Genomic DNA, 17354 nt, shown 5'->3' with positions numbered 1-17354 from the left:
CGTCCCGTCCCCGCAGGGCGGCCGACAGCGTGGTGCTGTGCCTGCTGGCGGCCGACGAGGAGGACGGCCGCGACGTGGCCCTGCAGATCCACTTCACGCTGCTCCAGGCCTTCTGCTGCGAGAACGACATCAACATCCTGCGCGTCAGCAACCCGGCGCGCCTGGCGCAGCTGCTGCGCGCCGCCGGGCCGCCCGCCGACCTCCACTGCGTCCTGGTCACGGTGAGCGGCCGCGGAGGCCTCGCGCCCTCGGCCGGGCCGGCGCGCGCCGTCCTCGGCGCTTGCCCGACCGGCCGCCGGAGGCGCGCCCGGCTAACGCGGCGCGGTCTCCCCCGCCCCTGCCCCGCAGCACCCCCATGCCTCGCAGTGCAAGGACCCGGCGCTGAGCCAGCTGATGTGCTTCTGCCGCGAGAGCCGCTACATGGACCAGTGGGTCCCCGTGATCAACCTTCCCGAGCGGTGATAGCAGCCCGGCGGAAACTCGCGGAACACGATTGCACTGAAGTTTTGAAATGCTTTAGCGGTTGCTCAGGAAGTAACTTCCTACCCTGACACAAGGATTACCGGAGGGGAAAAAAAATAAATAAATAAAACTGAAGTCAAGTGGGGTAGACTGAAGTCAACTACATGTTGTGTGGGTCTGAAGAAAAGTGACTCCGCAGCTGGGAATGAACACAGAAGCGAAGCTAAACAAGCAGCCTCTGTGCCGCGAAAGGAATTAAAACCTGCCGGAAGAGCTGAGACACACTGTGGCTGAGTTACTTAAAACACCCAACACCCTTAACAGTTTTTAAAGTGCAACTTACAGTTTCTGGTTTAAGTACCTTAAATATGAAAGTGCAAAAAGGTTAATCAAAACATTTTTACACACAATTTTATTGTATTTTGGGATGTTAATYCTCAAGTTTATATTCTAAGATATATAATAAGTTATTTTATGATATTGATGCAAAACTTATTTATGCTACAAGCTTTTGGAACCAGAATACCCTTAAGCAGTTGGTCTACAACCACACCACTTGGTTTAATACTCAGATGTTTAAAGACATCTACATTAATACAATTGTTTGAAATTGGATAGTGGTTTTGGATTTTTTTTTTTTTTGAAATAAAAAGTTTAACCTCAATTCTGCTGTATTAAGTTTTAATYTCTTACCACATTCAGTAGTGTGCATTTGAAAAGGCTCAGCTGGTGACTGTGGTTTCTCATCAGGGATGAGTGCTGCATGTTGAGAGCTTGTTGTGTAGGACCTGAAATGGCATGTGGGTTTTATTCTTGGCCCCTCCCTCATAATTAAAGAGCAGCTGGTATTACTTTACAGGAACTGTTATTTAAAATTTTTATTGACTACTGCCACTTACAGCAGATTAAAAGAATAAGAGGGAACTATTTTAGAGGCTCCAGCACTACTATACTGCCTGAATCCTATTGAACGTTGGGGAAACCTGACTCCCTTTTACTAGCAAAATTTTYCTCAGTGTCTCCTTTTTGGAAAAGCTGTTAATCTGGTTGTCTGACACGTATTACACCATATACCCAGTGCAAACCCTTCTGCCCTTTCCTGAATTTGATCTCTGTGTAGTTCCTGCTTACTCTTCAAAGCAAAGCATGGGAGGAAGGAATGCTGGCTCAGGAGGGTGCAACGATTGCAATCRGTGTGGGCACCCAGTTCATCCCAGGAAAAGCTGCTTTGTTCCCCTTGCCCCAGGTCTTTCACTGCTTCTCCAAATGCGGTTGCCTTTGGCCTATTCCCTTTTTCAGAGACTCYGGCCCTCTCTGTGGGACTCCCACTGCTTCTGTGGAGCCCCTGTGTCTCCCACACAGCTGCTCTCCCTTCCCAAGCTGCTTTCCAGCAGCAGCAGAACAAGTCTGCAGTCACTTTTCTCTCCAGGAGCTTTGAAACTGCTGTCACATGTACCTGCGTGGCTATTAGTTTGCTCAGCCTTGTGCTTCAGCTGGCTTTAAGGGCTTCAGTGCTACTTTCCTCTGTAACACTGTGCCTGCTCCCCTRCAGCCACCGGGGTTATGAGGCTTCTGTGCTAGGAGTTAGATCCTGCCTCATGCTAGGCGGGTGGGAGAGYTCAGGGACAACCGCCAACTCGTTGCCTCTTTTATTGTACATGTACATGCGCACACCATAATCCCTGCGGCAGAAATCTCTCTCTTGGCCCCCCAAAAGAGAAGGAAAATAGGCTCCATCGCACCCACACCACTTGCTGAGTGCAAGACAGCCGCCTCCCACGCGCCCCGGAGCCTCACCGCAGAAGGGCGAGTCGGGGAGGCTCCATGGACGCAGGTGACCTACATAGTGGCTCAGGTAATGCCATGTTTTCCATGTCCCGCGTGCACGCTGCCTCGCGGCGCTCCTCACCTGCAGGGTGGCCGCTGCTCCGCCGAGCCCAGCCTGCATGGGAGCTACGCTCCTCCTGAAGCTGTGCATTTCTACGGCACACGCTTAGTACGAGACCATAGCTGAAATCCACTTCAGGAAGTTTTGTTTATCTTAGGGCGGAAGGATCTTGTGAATTACCTGCTTTAGCTGACTGCAAAGCTGGGCTCTGTTCACCTGCGGTTAAGGTTGACGCGACTCCTGGGAGCAGGATTATGCAGGAGCAACGTGCACTGGGACGGAGGTGCAGCACTGGGCCGCGGAGGCTGTCGCCTCTGACTGACGCCTTCCGCAGGAGCGTCCCTCAGGTCCCCTGCAGCACGCAACAGGGACGGCGCGATCAAAGAAAACATCCTGCAACACCCTTGTTTAAAACCCGTCCACATCGGGACCCAGCCACCGACCCCGAATGCAGCTGGACTGCTGCACCGCAGGGAGACTGCAGCTGCTTCTTCCTGCACCCCAGTTCTCCTCCCCAAAACTATCAGAAATGCCAGAAATTTCTCCTGGACTCAGGTTTGAACATCCCCTTAGACTGTTGCCAGTCACATACTTTACAGTGAAAAACAAGTGGGCCGGAGGAGCTGCACAAGCCAGCAGGCGGGCTGAGCAACTAGATCAGCTCAAACTTTGGACGCTGTAGCTACACAAAAAGGGAATTTTTGGAACGTATTTTTAACTTGCCATTATCCCTCTGAATTTTGATCAGCTTCATTATTCTGGCATGTAAGTTTGGTATCAGCACTGCAAAAGCCAATACTCCTCAACAGAGTTAATTTGCTGGCTATTACCTCAGTTCACACTTACTTAAAAATCCTTCCTCTTGTGTGGTCAGTATTTTAGAGGCAAAAATGTCAGCCCTTACAGAAAAAACTCAAACAAGTCAGAATGTAAATACATGCAAACGTAACTCTGTAGATCTTTTATCTTCTTTTGCCCTTATACACCAGACTTGGCCTCCACTGTTGCTCACTCCAAAGTCTATAAAGGAGACAGATTAATTACTTTTTGGAATTAAAGCTGACTGCAAGCATTGGCTAGTTTGTGCTGGAAACACACCCGAAACTTTTGGAACGGCTGGATGCTCACRGCCTTTCCCGTGGCCTATGGCAGGGAAGCAGCGACCACAGCACCCCCGACATCACACACACAGAGACACGTATACATGTAATTAAAAGTTTTTGGCTTGGGGGGAAAAAACCTCCTTTTCTGGGCTTGTAACAAACACCAGACCATTAACTCAGAACCAAAAWATGATCATAAAAAGAATTGTAAATTTTCAAGTGAAATAGGATTATTTTTGGCAAGGTCACAAGAAAGTAGAGCGCAGGGAGAGAAGCAACACTGAGGATTAACCACCCTACTAACCGCGGCGCTAACGTGCAGTGCTAGATCAGCCTTAAACAAACAAACCAACCACCTGTAATTTAACTTAATTGAAACCTTTTACGTCTCAATATTCARTATCCCTTTCCTGTGTCAGTTGGAGCTTTTTACGGGGTCTCTGTATAGGAACCAACCCTCCCCGAGCTTCCYCTGGAGAGGGAGGCGAGCAGCTCTGCGCACAGGTGCAGGCGGACTGTTTTACAACAGGAAGGATCCAAAAAGTAATACGAAAGGGGAGAAAACAAGCAAAAAACCTTCCCCCGCCCGATTAAGGCTTTTCCAAGGATTTTTAAAGTAAAACATGTAACAGCAGCAAAATCAGGACACTTCAAGATTGTGCCACCGGTGCGGGGCTGATGCAACCTGGGGATTTCGCTTGTGCTGCCACGCTCTCTCCGAATAAAACCTCCACAACGTATAGCCCAGACCTACGAGGGGCCGGCAGACCTCCCTCCTCCYGGCAGAGGAGTGTGCCATTGGGAATAAAGGCAACAGCCCCATCTGTCTGAAAGAAACCGGTCTTAAGTGAAAGGCACCGGAGGGCAGAGATAAAATTTAAACATAATTAGCAAATATATGCAAGGATATGCGTTGGGGTTTCCTTGCAGTCATGTCTGTGACCTGCAGAAGACACAACCAGCGCTACGGGCAACTATATCCAGACTACAGCAGAATTCTTCACACTGAGATGAAAAAAACCAAGACATGTAAAGACATGAGCTGACACCGGAGGCAGAGCCCTGGCTTGATGCACCCCCTACATGACCAAAATTTTCTTTAATGCAACACAGTCAGAGTTTTCTTTCCTTTTCCCGGATTTTGCTTTCCTAGGCGTGTAAACGTCCTGCAGCACACCACACCAGTCAGGTACTGCCGTAGGTTCCCACTCCTCCCTCTCCCAGATCTGCACCTTGGAGATGGATAATCTGGCCTACAAAACCTGCAAAAATTTTTACTATGTACTCTCCTCAGAATTACTTGCATCCTTGCCAGGATTGGACCCCACCGTGCTGGGGGGTGACATACTACTTGGCTGGCTGACACGGATGGCGCAGACTTGGGCAGTCGGATCAGAGAGGCTCCGCACACCAGCGTGAGGAAAGCAAAGTAAAATAAACTTCAATGATAAGCTGAAACAATAGAAAAAGCAGTAATACTTTAATGAAGAGTTTCAGAGACCCGAGGCGGTGACAATGCCAGCTGTGAGGGCCAAGCAGACAGCCTTTTCTTTCATTGCCACAAGACACATTTCCAACAACCAAAACGTGTAGGTTCAAGAAGAGGCCTGCTCCCAACTGGTAGAAAGTGCATTAGGTAAAAACACAAGTTGTTCACAAAGCCTACTGTCAGTCGAAGGCGAATCACACCGATACAATTCAGGTGTACCTTAGGATACAAAGACAATATAATATAACATAGTATTAAAGAGTCAAATTAGAAAATCCAGAGAAAAACACAAACAGTAAGCTGGCTTCTTAGTTTATGGTGAAAAAAAAAGTACAAATACACATTCTGGAGTAGTATCAGATTCACTTTACATAACACAAAGATTAGAGGCACCTGTCAGAAGAGCACCAGTTGCAGCACTGCGGTATAGCTATTCTGGGCATTTGGCCTGGCCGAGAACCACCTTGAAAACATGAATCCCTTAATTTCTGAAGCTTGCAACACCCAYGAGTTTAAATGGTTTCATTTCTCTAATTAAAGAGTCTATATTTCTTCAAATATTTTCCAATTCCTTTTCTTTCCTTCGATTATTTATACCAAAAGAGCAACGCTTATGTACAAACATAACTGCTTGAGCTTCCATGCACCCCTATAGATTGCATTTAAAAATACATTGTTTACCTGAAAATCTATGCAACAAAAGTCATGAGAAGTAGTCACTTCCATGTTATCATTTTAGCTGTTCTACCTAAAAGTGAGAAAGCATCTGAAAGCAAATTGGCACAATCTTTTTAAACCTATGTCTATGATTAAAGATGCAACCAAGTCCTTTTGTTGCTCAAATGTATGAGAACCAACAAAAGAGATGCTGATAAAATTTTGCACRAAAAAGTAGAAAAATACACTTAACAGTAAATAGGTATAGGAGAATAATCATCAGGTTTTCCTTTAAAAATAGGCATACATTGCAGCACAGCTCTAATGGATCATGAGCTCAGTACATTAACCATCTTGTGAGAGGTCTGGTGTCCACTGAAGTCCTYGGCAGAAATAACGTGAGATTGCAAAGCTCCAATTTAGGGGAAAAGTGTCAGCCAGACCAGTGTTATATAGCTGGATCATAAATCAGTACCTATACCTCACTTTATTTAGGGGCAAACAATAGAGAAAAAAATACATATTCCAATCATGTGTTTGTATCTACATAGGTTATCCTTTTTTTGGAGCTCTAAATAAATAAAAATGCTGATTACCTTGGAGATAACAGATTCATGGTAGAATGATATTAGGGCAACGATCTGAAGTTAATTAACCTTCCTCTGGCCCATAGACCCATTTTGATACTTTAGGAACCAGTGAGATTTCTCCAAATGGTTATTCTTTCATACCCAGATGAAGTTAATTACTATTTTTAACATGATGCATYATGAAATGAAAGATTCAAACACAGAAAATAAAATCAGTGTGAATCTACATTATTGTTTTGAAACTGTCACTAGAAAAATAGTCTAATTATAAAAATAATTTGAATGTCAGCACAGAATAAGCAGTACAATTTTCTTACTGTCAGTCTTGTATTTAGATTTTTGAGCTGTCTGTTMGTGGCTTGTTAAAGAAAATATATAATTTCTCAATATATTATCAACAGTGTGTATATAATTTAATATAGAATAGACAAATATGCAACATAAGACAGTAAATTAAAAGTGATTAATAAATTCTGTAAATACTATTACAGAAACACACAGTTATGGCAGATCACAAYTTCAACTTTGAATCACTGGCTACAGAGAAAGATGAAATACATTTGTAGCCACCTGAAATCAGTATTATTTTCTCTCCCCTCAAAGTTTYCTGTTAATATGCAATGTTTGTGTAAATATTCCATTGAAGTTTATATATATATACACACACACATGCGCAAACTAAGACTTTTTAATATGCGTATGTATAAGATCACTTACTTGATGGAAAGGCCTGCCAATTATATCTGCATAACCACAATCTGGATACAATTTGGCATTTTTCACCTTTAAAAGRGAACTTAAAAGAGCCAAATTCTGAATTCCTGCACAAAATATAAATGGGACTTAGAGTGACAGAACCATACCTCTACGTTAGCCACAGAGCAAGCGAAACACTAGCTTGCAGCCTTTAATTCGTTCAGTATTTTTATRTTAACACAGATTCCAATTAGAGAAGAAAATTTAAAGAAGAAAACTTGAAGTTGAAAATTTTGCTTTTTCAACCCCTCTTAAAAAAGAGAAATAAATAATCAGATATCTAATGCTTGACAACTTAGGTTTTACATTTAGAAAACCCCACCATGAGAAGCAAACAAATATAACCWAAGATGGAGGCATGAATCTCTGGAGTTTGCCCATAGTTGATACAACCATTTTCAAGGTAGCTTTTGCTAGATAATTCACTTCAAAATGTGCATGTGCATAAATACACGTAAGTGCACTAGCAATACAGGTACACACTCCCTTCGCCACATACAAGGATAATTAAAAACAAAACCAAAAGATGTTTAATCGGGATTCCAAACCTCTGACTTCCTGTCAGCAAAGCTCAGGCAACTTTGGTCTTGTTTGTGTAACTTAAAAACTTAAACTCAAACATATTCTTCCAGAAACACAGAGCCCATCTCGCCATACTCCTCCTCACCACGTAAGAGCCAGCACAGTAAAATCACTGGCTTTGTCCYAGACACCCCATTCCACTTGACAAGAAAGAAGTTAAATCAGTTTGAAATCTCGCTTCCTAATAAAGATATGGAACAGAAGAACTGCTTTAAAAAACTTAAGAAATCATTTATACACATAGTAAAAGAACAGCTGTTTTACACAGTTAATACCGGGTACCTTACAGATTATTTCTCTACACATCTGCCTGCAGCTTGTTTTGCTCAGCAGAGCCATGGAGGTGCTACTGCTCTCTTATAATATAATGCATGTTTTCTTGTCCTTGAAAGGATTTTCAGAAGCAGGGATGCCCATTAGCAAAGGATCCTTCTTGGCATGTTCTTCACAATAGAGCATTAGGTCTGCTGATGCTTTTGACACCTGCAGAAGATAGAGGGAAAAAAACAAAAAAGTAAAATAACCAAGTTTTTCCCCATAACTAGTACTACGATCAAATCAACTCAGGGCTATCTGCAGATACAAGGATTTTGTGCATGTAGGGAGAGATGCCAGGAAATCAACATGTTACTTGGGCCAGACTGGTTTTCCCACAAAAGACAAAATTTCAGAGGCTCTGTCCAAGAGCTGGCTTTATCCATGGAGAGGGGAAAAAAGGCRGGGGGAGGGGGAGAAAAGATGAATCCAAGTGCCCTGTTCTTTAAAGTACTCTGGGGTTAGTGTGCGACGCAAGGCGAGGGTAACGTTCACCTCTGTTATGGCTTTGACAGAAGACTAAAAATAAACAGGAGATTTCTAATAAGAGCTTTTCAATCTCTAAAATTGGGGTTAATATACCTTATTCTCAGTATTCCCCAGTATTCTCAGCTGATTCAATTTCTAGCACACTAAATAAGCTCTTCCTGCTGCATGACACTGACCCTAATTATAAGTACCTGCACCTAAGAAAAGGTGCCTTTGCTGTATGACTTTGTAACTTTGTTTTGATGGACTTCAGAAAGGGCTGGACAACAATTTAAGGAGCCAAACAAATATAATCTGAGCAGGCGATATTACCAACACACCCAATTTCTTAGCTCTTCTAGATAGAAAAAAAAATTTGGCTTCTTTTCTGTCAGAAGTTAAAGGAATCCAGTTTCAACTATCTTCTTCTTCTATCTTCCTTTTTCAAAAAGCCCATACATGTTCAAATTCCTTGCATATACAAATTTTAGCCATCCAAACACAATCATGTAAACAACGTAATATGCACAAATCTTGAAGCTCATACATGCTTTTCATTTCATACATTTGATTTGCACTTTGCATTTTACTTTGGTTCTGCAAGTCCAAAAGATACCTAACTACTTGAGGATACTTCTTTTAAGTAACCAAAAGAATTAGTTTCATCTAGACACACAGTCGTGCAACAGAACTGCCAAGTTCCAAGAAAACCCATCTGATGTGAAAATGTTTAAATGTGCATGCATGCACGTGCACATACACACTCCCCTACTGTAACGTGCCATAGCTGGGGGGAGGGAGGGAAAGGAAAGACGCAGAAGAGCATGTTCTCACCTTTATTCTCTCTATTGAGGCTTCTATTCTCAGCTGCTGAACAGTCCGTCGGGCCTGCGCTATATTATTGGTCGTGTTAGCCGTTTTGCCAGACATTTTCAATTAAATCTTGAAGCTCTGTTATGAAAGACAATTGGTTACTTTTCTAAAAGTGGCACAGCATGTTAAACTTTTTTACGTAAAGAGGCAACAGTAATACTCTGTAAAAAGTGCTTTTTGTTATTTTACCTAACAAGAGTGGTTAGCTCAGAATCAGYTTGATAACTGAGAGCTTGCAATCCAAACACTCTCCAGAAAAACTGTATCAAGCTATTATGTATCTTTTTTCTCCTCAATCCTCCAAACATTAATATGCAATATACATTTATCTACTTGCAGGGTTCCCCAAGGGCGCTTTATGGCTGTTTCTCTGAAAGCTGCAGCGCGCTCACAGATTCGGGGCCGCTCGCCGCAGCACGGGAGGTCGGCACCGTGGCTCCGGCGCCCTGCAGGAACCACCCCGCTGGCGCCCAGCGYGCTCCCGCCGGCTCCCCCATGCAGGCCGGGGAGCATTTTACAGCCTAATTACAGCAACCTTTGCCCAACCAGTTGTACCAAGAGGAGAAGGAAGGGCAGAGACGCAGGCCGCCCACTGTGGGAACTATCAGCTTCCCCTGCCCGCACCGGCGAGGTTACGCTCCACTTCTCCAGCGGCGGAGGAGCAGCTGTACAACATGTGGGAGGAGAAAAAAAGGGGAGGAAGAAAAAGAACAGCCAAAGTTCGGAGAGAGAGACTCTCAGCTGCTGTCTTCTCCCATATGGCCATATATGGTGGCATAGCAAAAAAAACAAGCAACAGGGACTTTCCTTCTCAGGGTAAAAATTCAAAGCACTGATCACAGCAGCGTTTTCGCGGCGCAGGATCTGGAGGCAGCRCAGCGAGGAGCAGTACGCCCTCCCTCGCGCCCGGCCGACAGCCTTCTGCAAGGCGCCTGCAGTGCCTCCCGAGCGGCTGCGCCTCGGCCCCCCGGCTCGCAGCGAGCCCTGCAAGAGCGCRCACGCAATCCGGGGCCGTGCTCGCTCGCAGACGGCTGAAGGCTGCGGCTGAGCCCCTGCCAGGACACCACGGGTTCTGCTGGAAGTCAGGCGCACAGAGGCRCGTTCCCAGCCCCGAGAAACAAGCAGTTAACAAAGATCTTCTGTGAGGGGCCATATTCAGACAAGCGAGACAGCCAAGCTGCCCCAAAGCCACGTCTGACTCAGTCATACGGCCAAGAGGACCTCTCCCCAAAGTCCGCAGCACACGTAAATAATTAAACGTCGCTTTTGCTCATACTGGCACTTTTATCCCTCAGCAGCTTTGCTGCCCTCTCTGCAGCAAAGTCCTGAATCCGGTGCCTCAGTCACGTCCACCAAAGCACGTGCAGCTGCACGCCTGTAACTCAGCGTTCACACACGCGAGCCTGGGAGGTCTGTCACCGAACGTGCACTGACAGCTATCCCGAAGTTCAAAGAGCAGCTGGCTGGGACCCTTCTGCTTTTTGAGACTGTTACCTCTGCGCCAGTCTCTGGCGCAGGATCCGCACAGGACTATGCACGGACTCTGCTGTTTATTTTCACGCAGGTCCTTGGCAGCACCTGGCTACGCTCTGCTGTGCTTAAACCATTCRCTGCACTACAGCGACTCAAGTCAAACGCAGCCAAACGCCACCTCTCCAGGCCCTGCCGACAGCAGCTCCTGGCAGGCTTTGCAATTCCCACGCCGTGGCGCGGGGAGCGGCGCAGCTCCCCCAGCGGCTCCCGGGCTGCCCAGGCAGCGGAGCGCAGCAGGGCTTCGCACGGGGCCCTGCCTCTGCGCACGCTGCAGGGTGGCGGGCTCGGTCCCCGGCCCGGGCTCCATCGTGTCGCCACCGGCTCTGCACAGCTCTCCTCAGACAGCAACGCGAGTAACCAGCGATCTCTGTTAACTGAGAACGTTATCTAATCAGCACCAAGCACCCTCCACACCAGCCTCCTGCAGCACTTAATTATAAATAATCCCCTGCATCACCTTTCAGCCACGCATGGTGTCTGCGCTGCTTTCTTTGCGCCCGAGCTGCTGCTCATCACCAGCTCGAGTCAGCAACGCCCCGAGCACGGAGGGATCGGGGGCCCAGGCGGCTACCTGACTGCTCCCTCCGATTTCACAGATCCCGCTGCCCRTCGCAGGCTGCGGGACCCGCTCCAGCAGCCGGCACGTTGCCCACAAWGCGGCTGCAAACCCCAGCGACTCACGGAAATCAGGACACTCTGCCGTGGAGCTCGCGGCTGCGCAGCGGTTCAGTAGTTGCGCTGCTCTCTTGGGGGGGATTCGGTGCCTCTGAAGCCCCCGTGCCCCTTTCAGCTGAACTCRGAAAACTTTTCAGATTGGGAGCAGGCTGTTGCCTGAGCAAACARTCTTGGCAGGCACCAATTACCCTACAGTATATCTAAACAGATGAAAAAGAGAGTTTATACTCAGAAAAAGARTTTGTATTGCTTCTGTGACAATACTGGCTTATTTGAAGAAAATACTATTTCAATCTCATAGTCATTAAAATCATCTTTAAATGAGAATTTGATCTAATACAGCCTCTCAAACAGTMAAATGCTTCACCTATTATGAACTTTGCACAGAGACACTGCAAGAGGGTTACAGTTCCCGAGYGCCCTTGGTGCCCTGATTCTTTAATCATACTGTAATCCCTGATTCTGGTATAACTGCAGTGTCCTGTAATTATCTAAACCATTCATATTTATTCTTCTCAGAGTGACCTGTCTTAGTGCCATCTACAATAAAATTACATAAAATACAGGCTGCTTCCTGGTGCAGGTTTTAACCCCTAAGCCGCCGTGAGCCTCCGGGGACGGAYGACTTGCATTCGGTTCACTTACAGACGCTCCGCAGCAGCCTTTGCTCCAGGAAAGCTGCAGCAAGTTCCCCACCGGAGGCAGAGCACAGACTTGAGGGACCAGAAGCCTACTCACTTCTGACGTGGAAAAGCTGGGCAGATCGCTTCGCCGCCCGCTGCCTCAATTTCCTCATCTATAAAATGGGGACAACAACAAACACTTTTTTGTTCATCACCTTGTGAGAGCTGTTACCAGCAATGCCACATGCAGTGCAAGTATTTCATGCCTTTACGACTCATAGCTAACGTCCATTACTCTTACAAAGTCACCGTGGTGAATCACCACCAGTGGAAGCTGCTGTCTTTCCCCATCAGAGTAGCAGCGATCCCGCGCTGCAGCGAGAGCGGGGCGAGGCTGCCGACGCGGCCCGCGCAGCGAGGAGCGGGGCGCCGGGACGACCGCAGCCGGGAAACGAGCCACGAAACGCTGGGAAAGAGCCGCCGCAGAGCAGGGGAGCGCTCCCCGTACGCTGCCCCTCACAAGGAGCTGGGTCAGGGCGACTGGAAAGCGCCAAGCAATGCCTCCTGCTCAGGAGCAGGTAGGAGGGACATTAATAATTGATATTAGGCATCGTTTGAAACTCATTTCCTGGAACAGATTTTAAAAACAGACTCATGAATCTCTCTAATCTTGATGGATCTGAGTGGCCGTTTAACAGTCACCCCGGTGACTGCTGAGCATTTAGCTCGGTGTCCTACTTTTCCAGGGTGCTTGTAATCGCATCCGAGAGKAGGAGGAGAAAAGAACAACACACGGAGCTCATTTCAATGCAACGATGCAACAGCCCAAACGACCGATTTCTGCACAAATGACAGAAGTTCTTTTATAATTTTTGAATCTTAAAGCTTGTGTTGGTCAGAAGATTACAACCCTGAGCGAGCATCCTGCAGCAGACGATGCATTTTGGGCATTTCAGGAATATGCTGTATTTAAAGCAAGTACTGTCCACTCCACCAACCGTTTCTGCCAAAGGCTTCTGCCTGCAGTTGCCACGAACAAAGCTGAAGCAAAGCAAGTGAAATCGGAACAGAAAGGAGCTCTGCAGCACCGAGGTCTAGGAAGACGGGGCTGACTAATAACACTGCTATGTTAGAGAGCAAAACTTGGCCCGACGGACAACGTCTGGCAGCAATGTTTGCTCTGAGCCCGGACACGTGGTCCACGAAAAGTCCAGGCTGCAACACGCAGTGCGCTGCTACAAGAGAACGAGAGGGAACACGAAACCAATTTCAGGGCACAGCATAGTAAGACTGTGAAAAAGATTTATGTGCTTGTTTCAATCCTGCTGTTGGCGCGAACTTGGGTCCTGTCCAGGCTGCTCCTGAAAGGCCGGCACCCGGGGCTGCTGCCTCCGCCAGGCCCGCCTGCACGCTYGCAGTGCGGCAAGCGCACCCCTCCCACACAAACAGGTTTCCAGAAAATCMCCACTCCGGCCCAGCGAGGTCAGCTACGGCCTGCTGGGCACACTATTCAGTGTTTAGATCCCGTGGAAGGGAGCCAACACAAAAGCAAAAAGGGGGAAAAAAAACGAGTCAACAGGATTTTTGCCCTGCAAAGCAGTTTCCACTGTTCCCTGTGTGACGCCACCTCAAATGAGCACCCAGCGATTCCCCTCCGCTGGATAAATGTTGACCCTTTCCCTGCCACTCGGGATAAAGAGAGCTGAAAATCAGTGCAGCCTGCCGAGGAGGAGGAAGGGAACCAGGAAGGACTAGCTGCACGAACGTGGCTCAYCCTCCAGCACTGCGAGCCTGCGCTCCAGCCGGAAGCCAAGCCACGCACGAGAAAGCCGCAGGGAACAGCGCCAAGCCGTGAGTCACCGCAGCACCGCTGGCGCTGCCGGCCGGCACTGCAACACGCCCGCAAACGCGCGGAGAAGCCCGCGCCGCCCGGCGAGCCGAGCCGAGCCGCCGCTCTCGGACACGGGCACGAGCTGCGCCGGCTGCCCCGGGCYGGCACGGCGACGGCTGACGAGTCCCGGGAGCAGCAGCTGCTCTGGGAGCTGCGAAGTCCGCGCGCACTTCGGCTGCGGAGAGGAGAGGCGAGGACGCACGAGGGCCTGACACATCACGGGCACCGACATCATGAGACGGTGGCTCATTAGCAAACTGCCTAATGTCATTTGCTCATGCAGAGTTACATTATTCATATTTTGGGGAATTTAACCTGATAATTTGGTGAACTTAATTATTGCACAGCTAACTTAATTCTCAAATACTAATCTACTATCCAGCATGTGTAATTTAGTCATGTGATTGCAAATCATGGAGATATAATACCCCATAGCAAGCGCACAGGGCACACACCCCATTTGCTAGTATTTGTATTACCCAGATATGAAAATGCATTTTGATGGGATGTTTAGCGATTCAATCTGCAAACTAAAGAGAAGCAGGAAAGCTGACTGACATAGAACAAACACATTTATCTGGAAATAGCCATAAACCTATGTTATAAAGAACAAATATACGGACATTCAGCTTTATCGCTGGGGCAGGGTAAGTTGAAGCACGTTGCTCGTTGTAAGCGTTGATGGGAGGTATACAGGAAATGCATTTTGTAGTATTTGTAAAATACAATCAAAGTGAAAGCACTCCATGGAATTCAAGTCAAAAGACCTAAACTAGCCATCTCTTAGGCAAGCCCCTAAGTAGCGTGAGCCAGCGAAGCAGGCCTGTGCGAAGGCACGGCCGCGACAGGCAGCTCTGCGCACAGGGAGGCTCACACGACCTCGGGCAATCTAGGGACACATCACGCGCTTCCCCACTAACAGRAGAATTTTATGAAACGAGGGGACTTAGCCCACATCGCGAGATGGCAGGTGGGCAGGGTCCCACAGTAGGCRACCTGAATTTGCAAGGCCAGACCTACACGAGAGCATCGCGCCCCGGCTGGTGGCAGGAGCCGAAGCTTCCTCGTGCGGCGGCGCGCGCCAGTGCTCCGCAGCGGCCACAGGAGCCCCGGCCTTCGAGTGYCTGTGCGCCGGCACCGAGCGCCTCGGCCTCTCCCGCACGATTCGCTGACGCTGCTGCCTGGTGACTGAGCCRAGACCTGCACATCCAAAACACGAGCTCAGCGCACAGAGGCAGGGACTAGCGACAAGCAGGCTGCGCTCCACAGCACTGCTGGCTTACTTAAAACAGCAGTTAGAGGCACAGTAGGAGACTTCTGCTACTGAACTCTTACAAGATATGTTACAAATGATACTATTGATTTTGGGGGCATTTAACCTGATAATTTGGTGAACTTAATTACTGCAAAGCTAATTGTCAAACTACAGTTCCTACAAATGAAGTCTAACAGCATATGGCTTTCGCCTTTTCTGTTCGGTGCTTCCTGCATTTACTGCCATGACATTAGAGCTGAACAGAGAACAACTGGTTTGCTGCAACAGCCTCCTTCCTCCACACAAAAACTATAACTGCATCCTATCCTGCTCAAGTTCATTAATGCATTCAAGTCCAAATTTCAATAAAGTATTGAGACTCCTTCCCACTGAAAGCATTTGATTGCAGTGGGAAAGCAGAAGCCCAAACACTTTGTTGGATCTGCTTTTCCTTGCTTAATCCTGGCCCTTGCTTAGGCAAGATGGCAACAGAGTCCTGCTTAACATACAAATGCCTGAGTTGGACTCTCATTTATATGACTATTTCCATATTTAATGGAAGAAAAACTGCCCTTAAGCCACTCACTCCGTGTAGTTTTGTAGTTTTATTAACAGCAACAGAATTGTTCTTCCAGGTAGCACTGCAGTCAGAGCTACCTAATCCCACCGCTTCCTGGGGCCTCTCTCTGGTCTGAGCAGCTGTTGTTCCTCTTTGGTAAAGCAGCTGCCGGTGAGCGCCTCTGCGCGGGTGCAGGGCACATCTTCCAGGGAGGGGGACATGCAGGCCTACGTCCTCAGGCAACGCAGAAACGATGGCCTCCCACCCCAGGACACGGTGCCGTACCTCCTTCGGAAGAGCTGAGAGCATCCTCTCCTGCCACGGTCTGGAAGATGAGGTAACTCCTGCTCCCTCTGGAAAAAGCTTTGGTGGCCACTGCAGGAGATGGCTCTGGGCTGATGACAGCACCTCAGTGCAGAGCAGCATGAGGCACCTGACTCCCTGCAGGCAGTCGCAACTAAAATATTCCTCTCCCTCCTCTCATCTAGCTCTAGGAGCTCCTTCTGCCAGACCATCCCCAGCACGCCCCATAGAAACACTCCCACCGGAAGAGACAGCTCTGGAAAACTAGCTGTAGCCAAAGTGAGGGCTGTGGATACGTGTTTCTGAAGGAGAGTCTTGCAATCCTCAACTGCAATTCCTCTCTTTAAAAGCAGCACTCTAGCACCACAGAGAAGCCACAAGCAACAGAGAAAAACGACCCTGTTCCTRGTGCAAAGCAAGTTCACGTGCAGCAAGTGGGAGATCTGCAGACATGAAACAGGTCATTTATTACCTGGAAYTGAAATAGTAAGAGAGGTAACTCTTATTCAAAAATAATTCTTTTTATGTTTACATAGTACCATTAAGAAAAGATAACAGATATGAGACTGTTGGCCACTTTTGAAAGTTTGCTCTGCAAAGAACATAAGAAATAGGAAGAAGCTACCTTCTGGGGAGTTAATTTTCATCAGAACAGACATACAAACAGACAGAACTCAGGAAAGGAGCACTGCACCTGCTCTGTTCTCCCTTCTCCTTCCAACACAGCACAAAAGTTATCTATGTCAGAAAAGTCTTTCCATATCTGTCAGGGATAGACTGGAAGTGCTGGATCCTGCTTTCACACACAGAGTTAAACCAGCTGATCTACACTTCATCGCTGTATTTCTGTCCTTCAGGTGGTCATTTGAAAAAGACAGTGTTTCAAGAGATGTAGGTTAAGACCAATACTGTCATTGCAAGAACTGGATTCTCAATGTACAGATCCAAAAAATGAAAGACAAATACAGCTTGCGGATTCTTTGCAGAGCTATTCCAAGTAACTCAGTTTGACAACAGCGACACCTCCAGCATTTCAAATCTGAGCCTGAGACTTTGAAGAAAGCTGTAGAGCAAGCAGATAAACTACGAACAACAGTCCCCAGAACCAGAAGGCACCTGGCCGCACGTCCTGCAGGACCTCTGGCCCGAGCTGGCTGCCCGATGCACAGAAATAGGCCACACTGCAACCCACAGCGTCGCTGGAGAGCTGTCAGGGAACGTTTGAACGCACCTTGCTTTTACACACAAGCAGCCCCTCRGAGGTGTTACAAGCGACAGGGAAATTCTTCTGTATTTAAACGTGATTCCTTGGATGAATTCCTTAGCTCTAAC

At 47.6% G+C, this 17354-nt stretch overlaps 2 protein-coding genes across 3 annotated transcripts in view; one reads left to right on the top strand and one right to left on the bottom strand.

Annotated features, from left to right (window-relative positions):
* Positions 1-5: 5 nt before the first annotated feature.
* On the top strand, positions 6-1126 carry GADD45A (growth arrest and DNA damage inducible alpha; the record flags this gene model as incomplete). The annotated part of the gene is made up of 2 exons (XM_085306344.1): positions 6-221; positions 349-1126. Coding segments are annotated over 2 exons (330 nt in total), but the record flags the coding sequence as incomplete, so codon positions are not given.
* A 3783-nt stretch (positions 1127-4909) lies between these two features.
* The window catches only part of GNG12 (G protein subunit gamma 12), a 31248-nt gene continuing 18803 nt past the window's right edge, over positions 4910-17354 (bottom strand). Inside the window, exons 1-3 of one of the 2 annotated variants that reach the window (XM_085306373.1) lie at positions 9739-9757; positions 9145-9261; positions 4910-8010 (exon numbers count right to left, since the gene is read on the bottom strand). In XM_085306373.1, the coding sequence (XP_085162499.1) occupies positions 7885-8010; positions 9145-9240 (222 nt within the window). In that variant the 5' untranslated portion in view covers positions 9241-9261; positions 9739-9757 and the 3' untranslated portion in view covers positions 4910-7884. Of the gene's footprint in view, positions 8011-9144; positions 9262-9738; positions 9758-17354 lie in introns of those variants that run through there. The other variant, XM_085306372.1, reaches the window with a different exon arrangement.

This window comes from Rhea americana, unplaced genomic scaffold (assembly GCF_003343005.1).
Source record: "Rhea americana isolate MKP2758 unplaced genomic scaffold, rheAme1 scaffold_239, whole genome shotgun sequence".
Taxonomy (NCBI): Eukaryota; Metazoa; Chordata; class Aves; order Rheiformes; family Rheidae; genus Rhea; species Rhea americana.
This window is presented reverse-complemented; position numbering and strand designations above follow the sequence as displayed.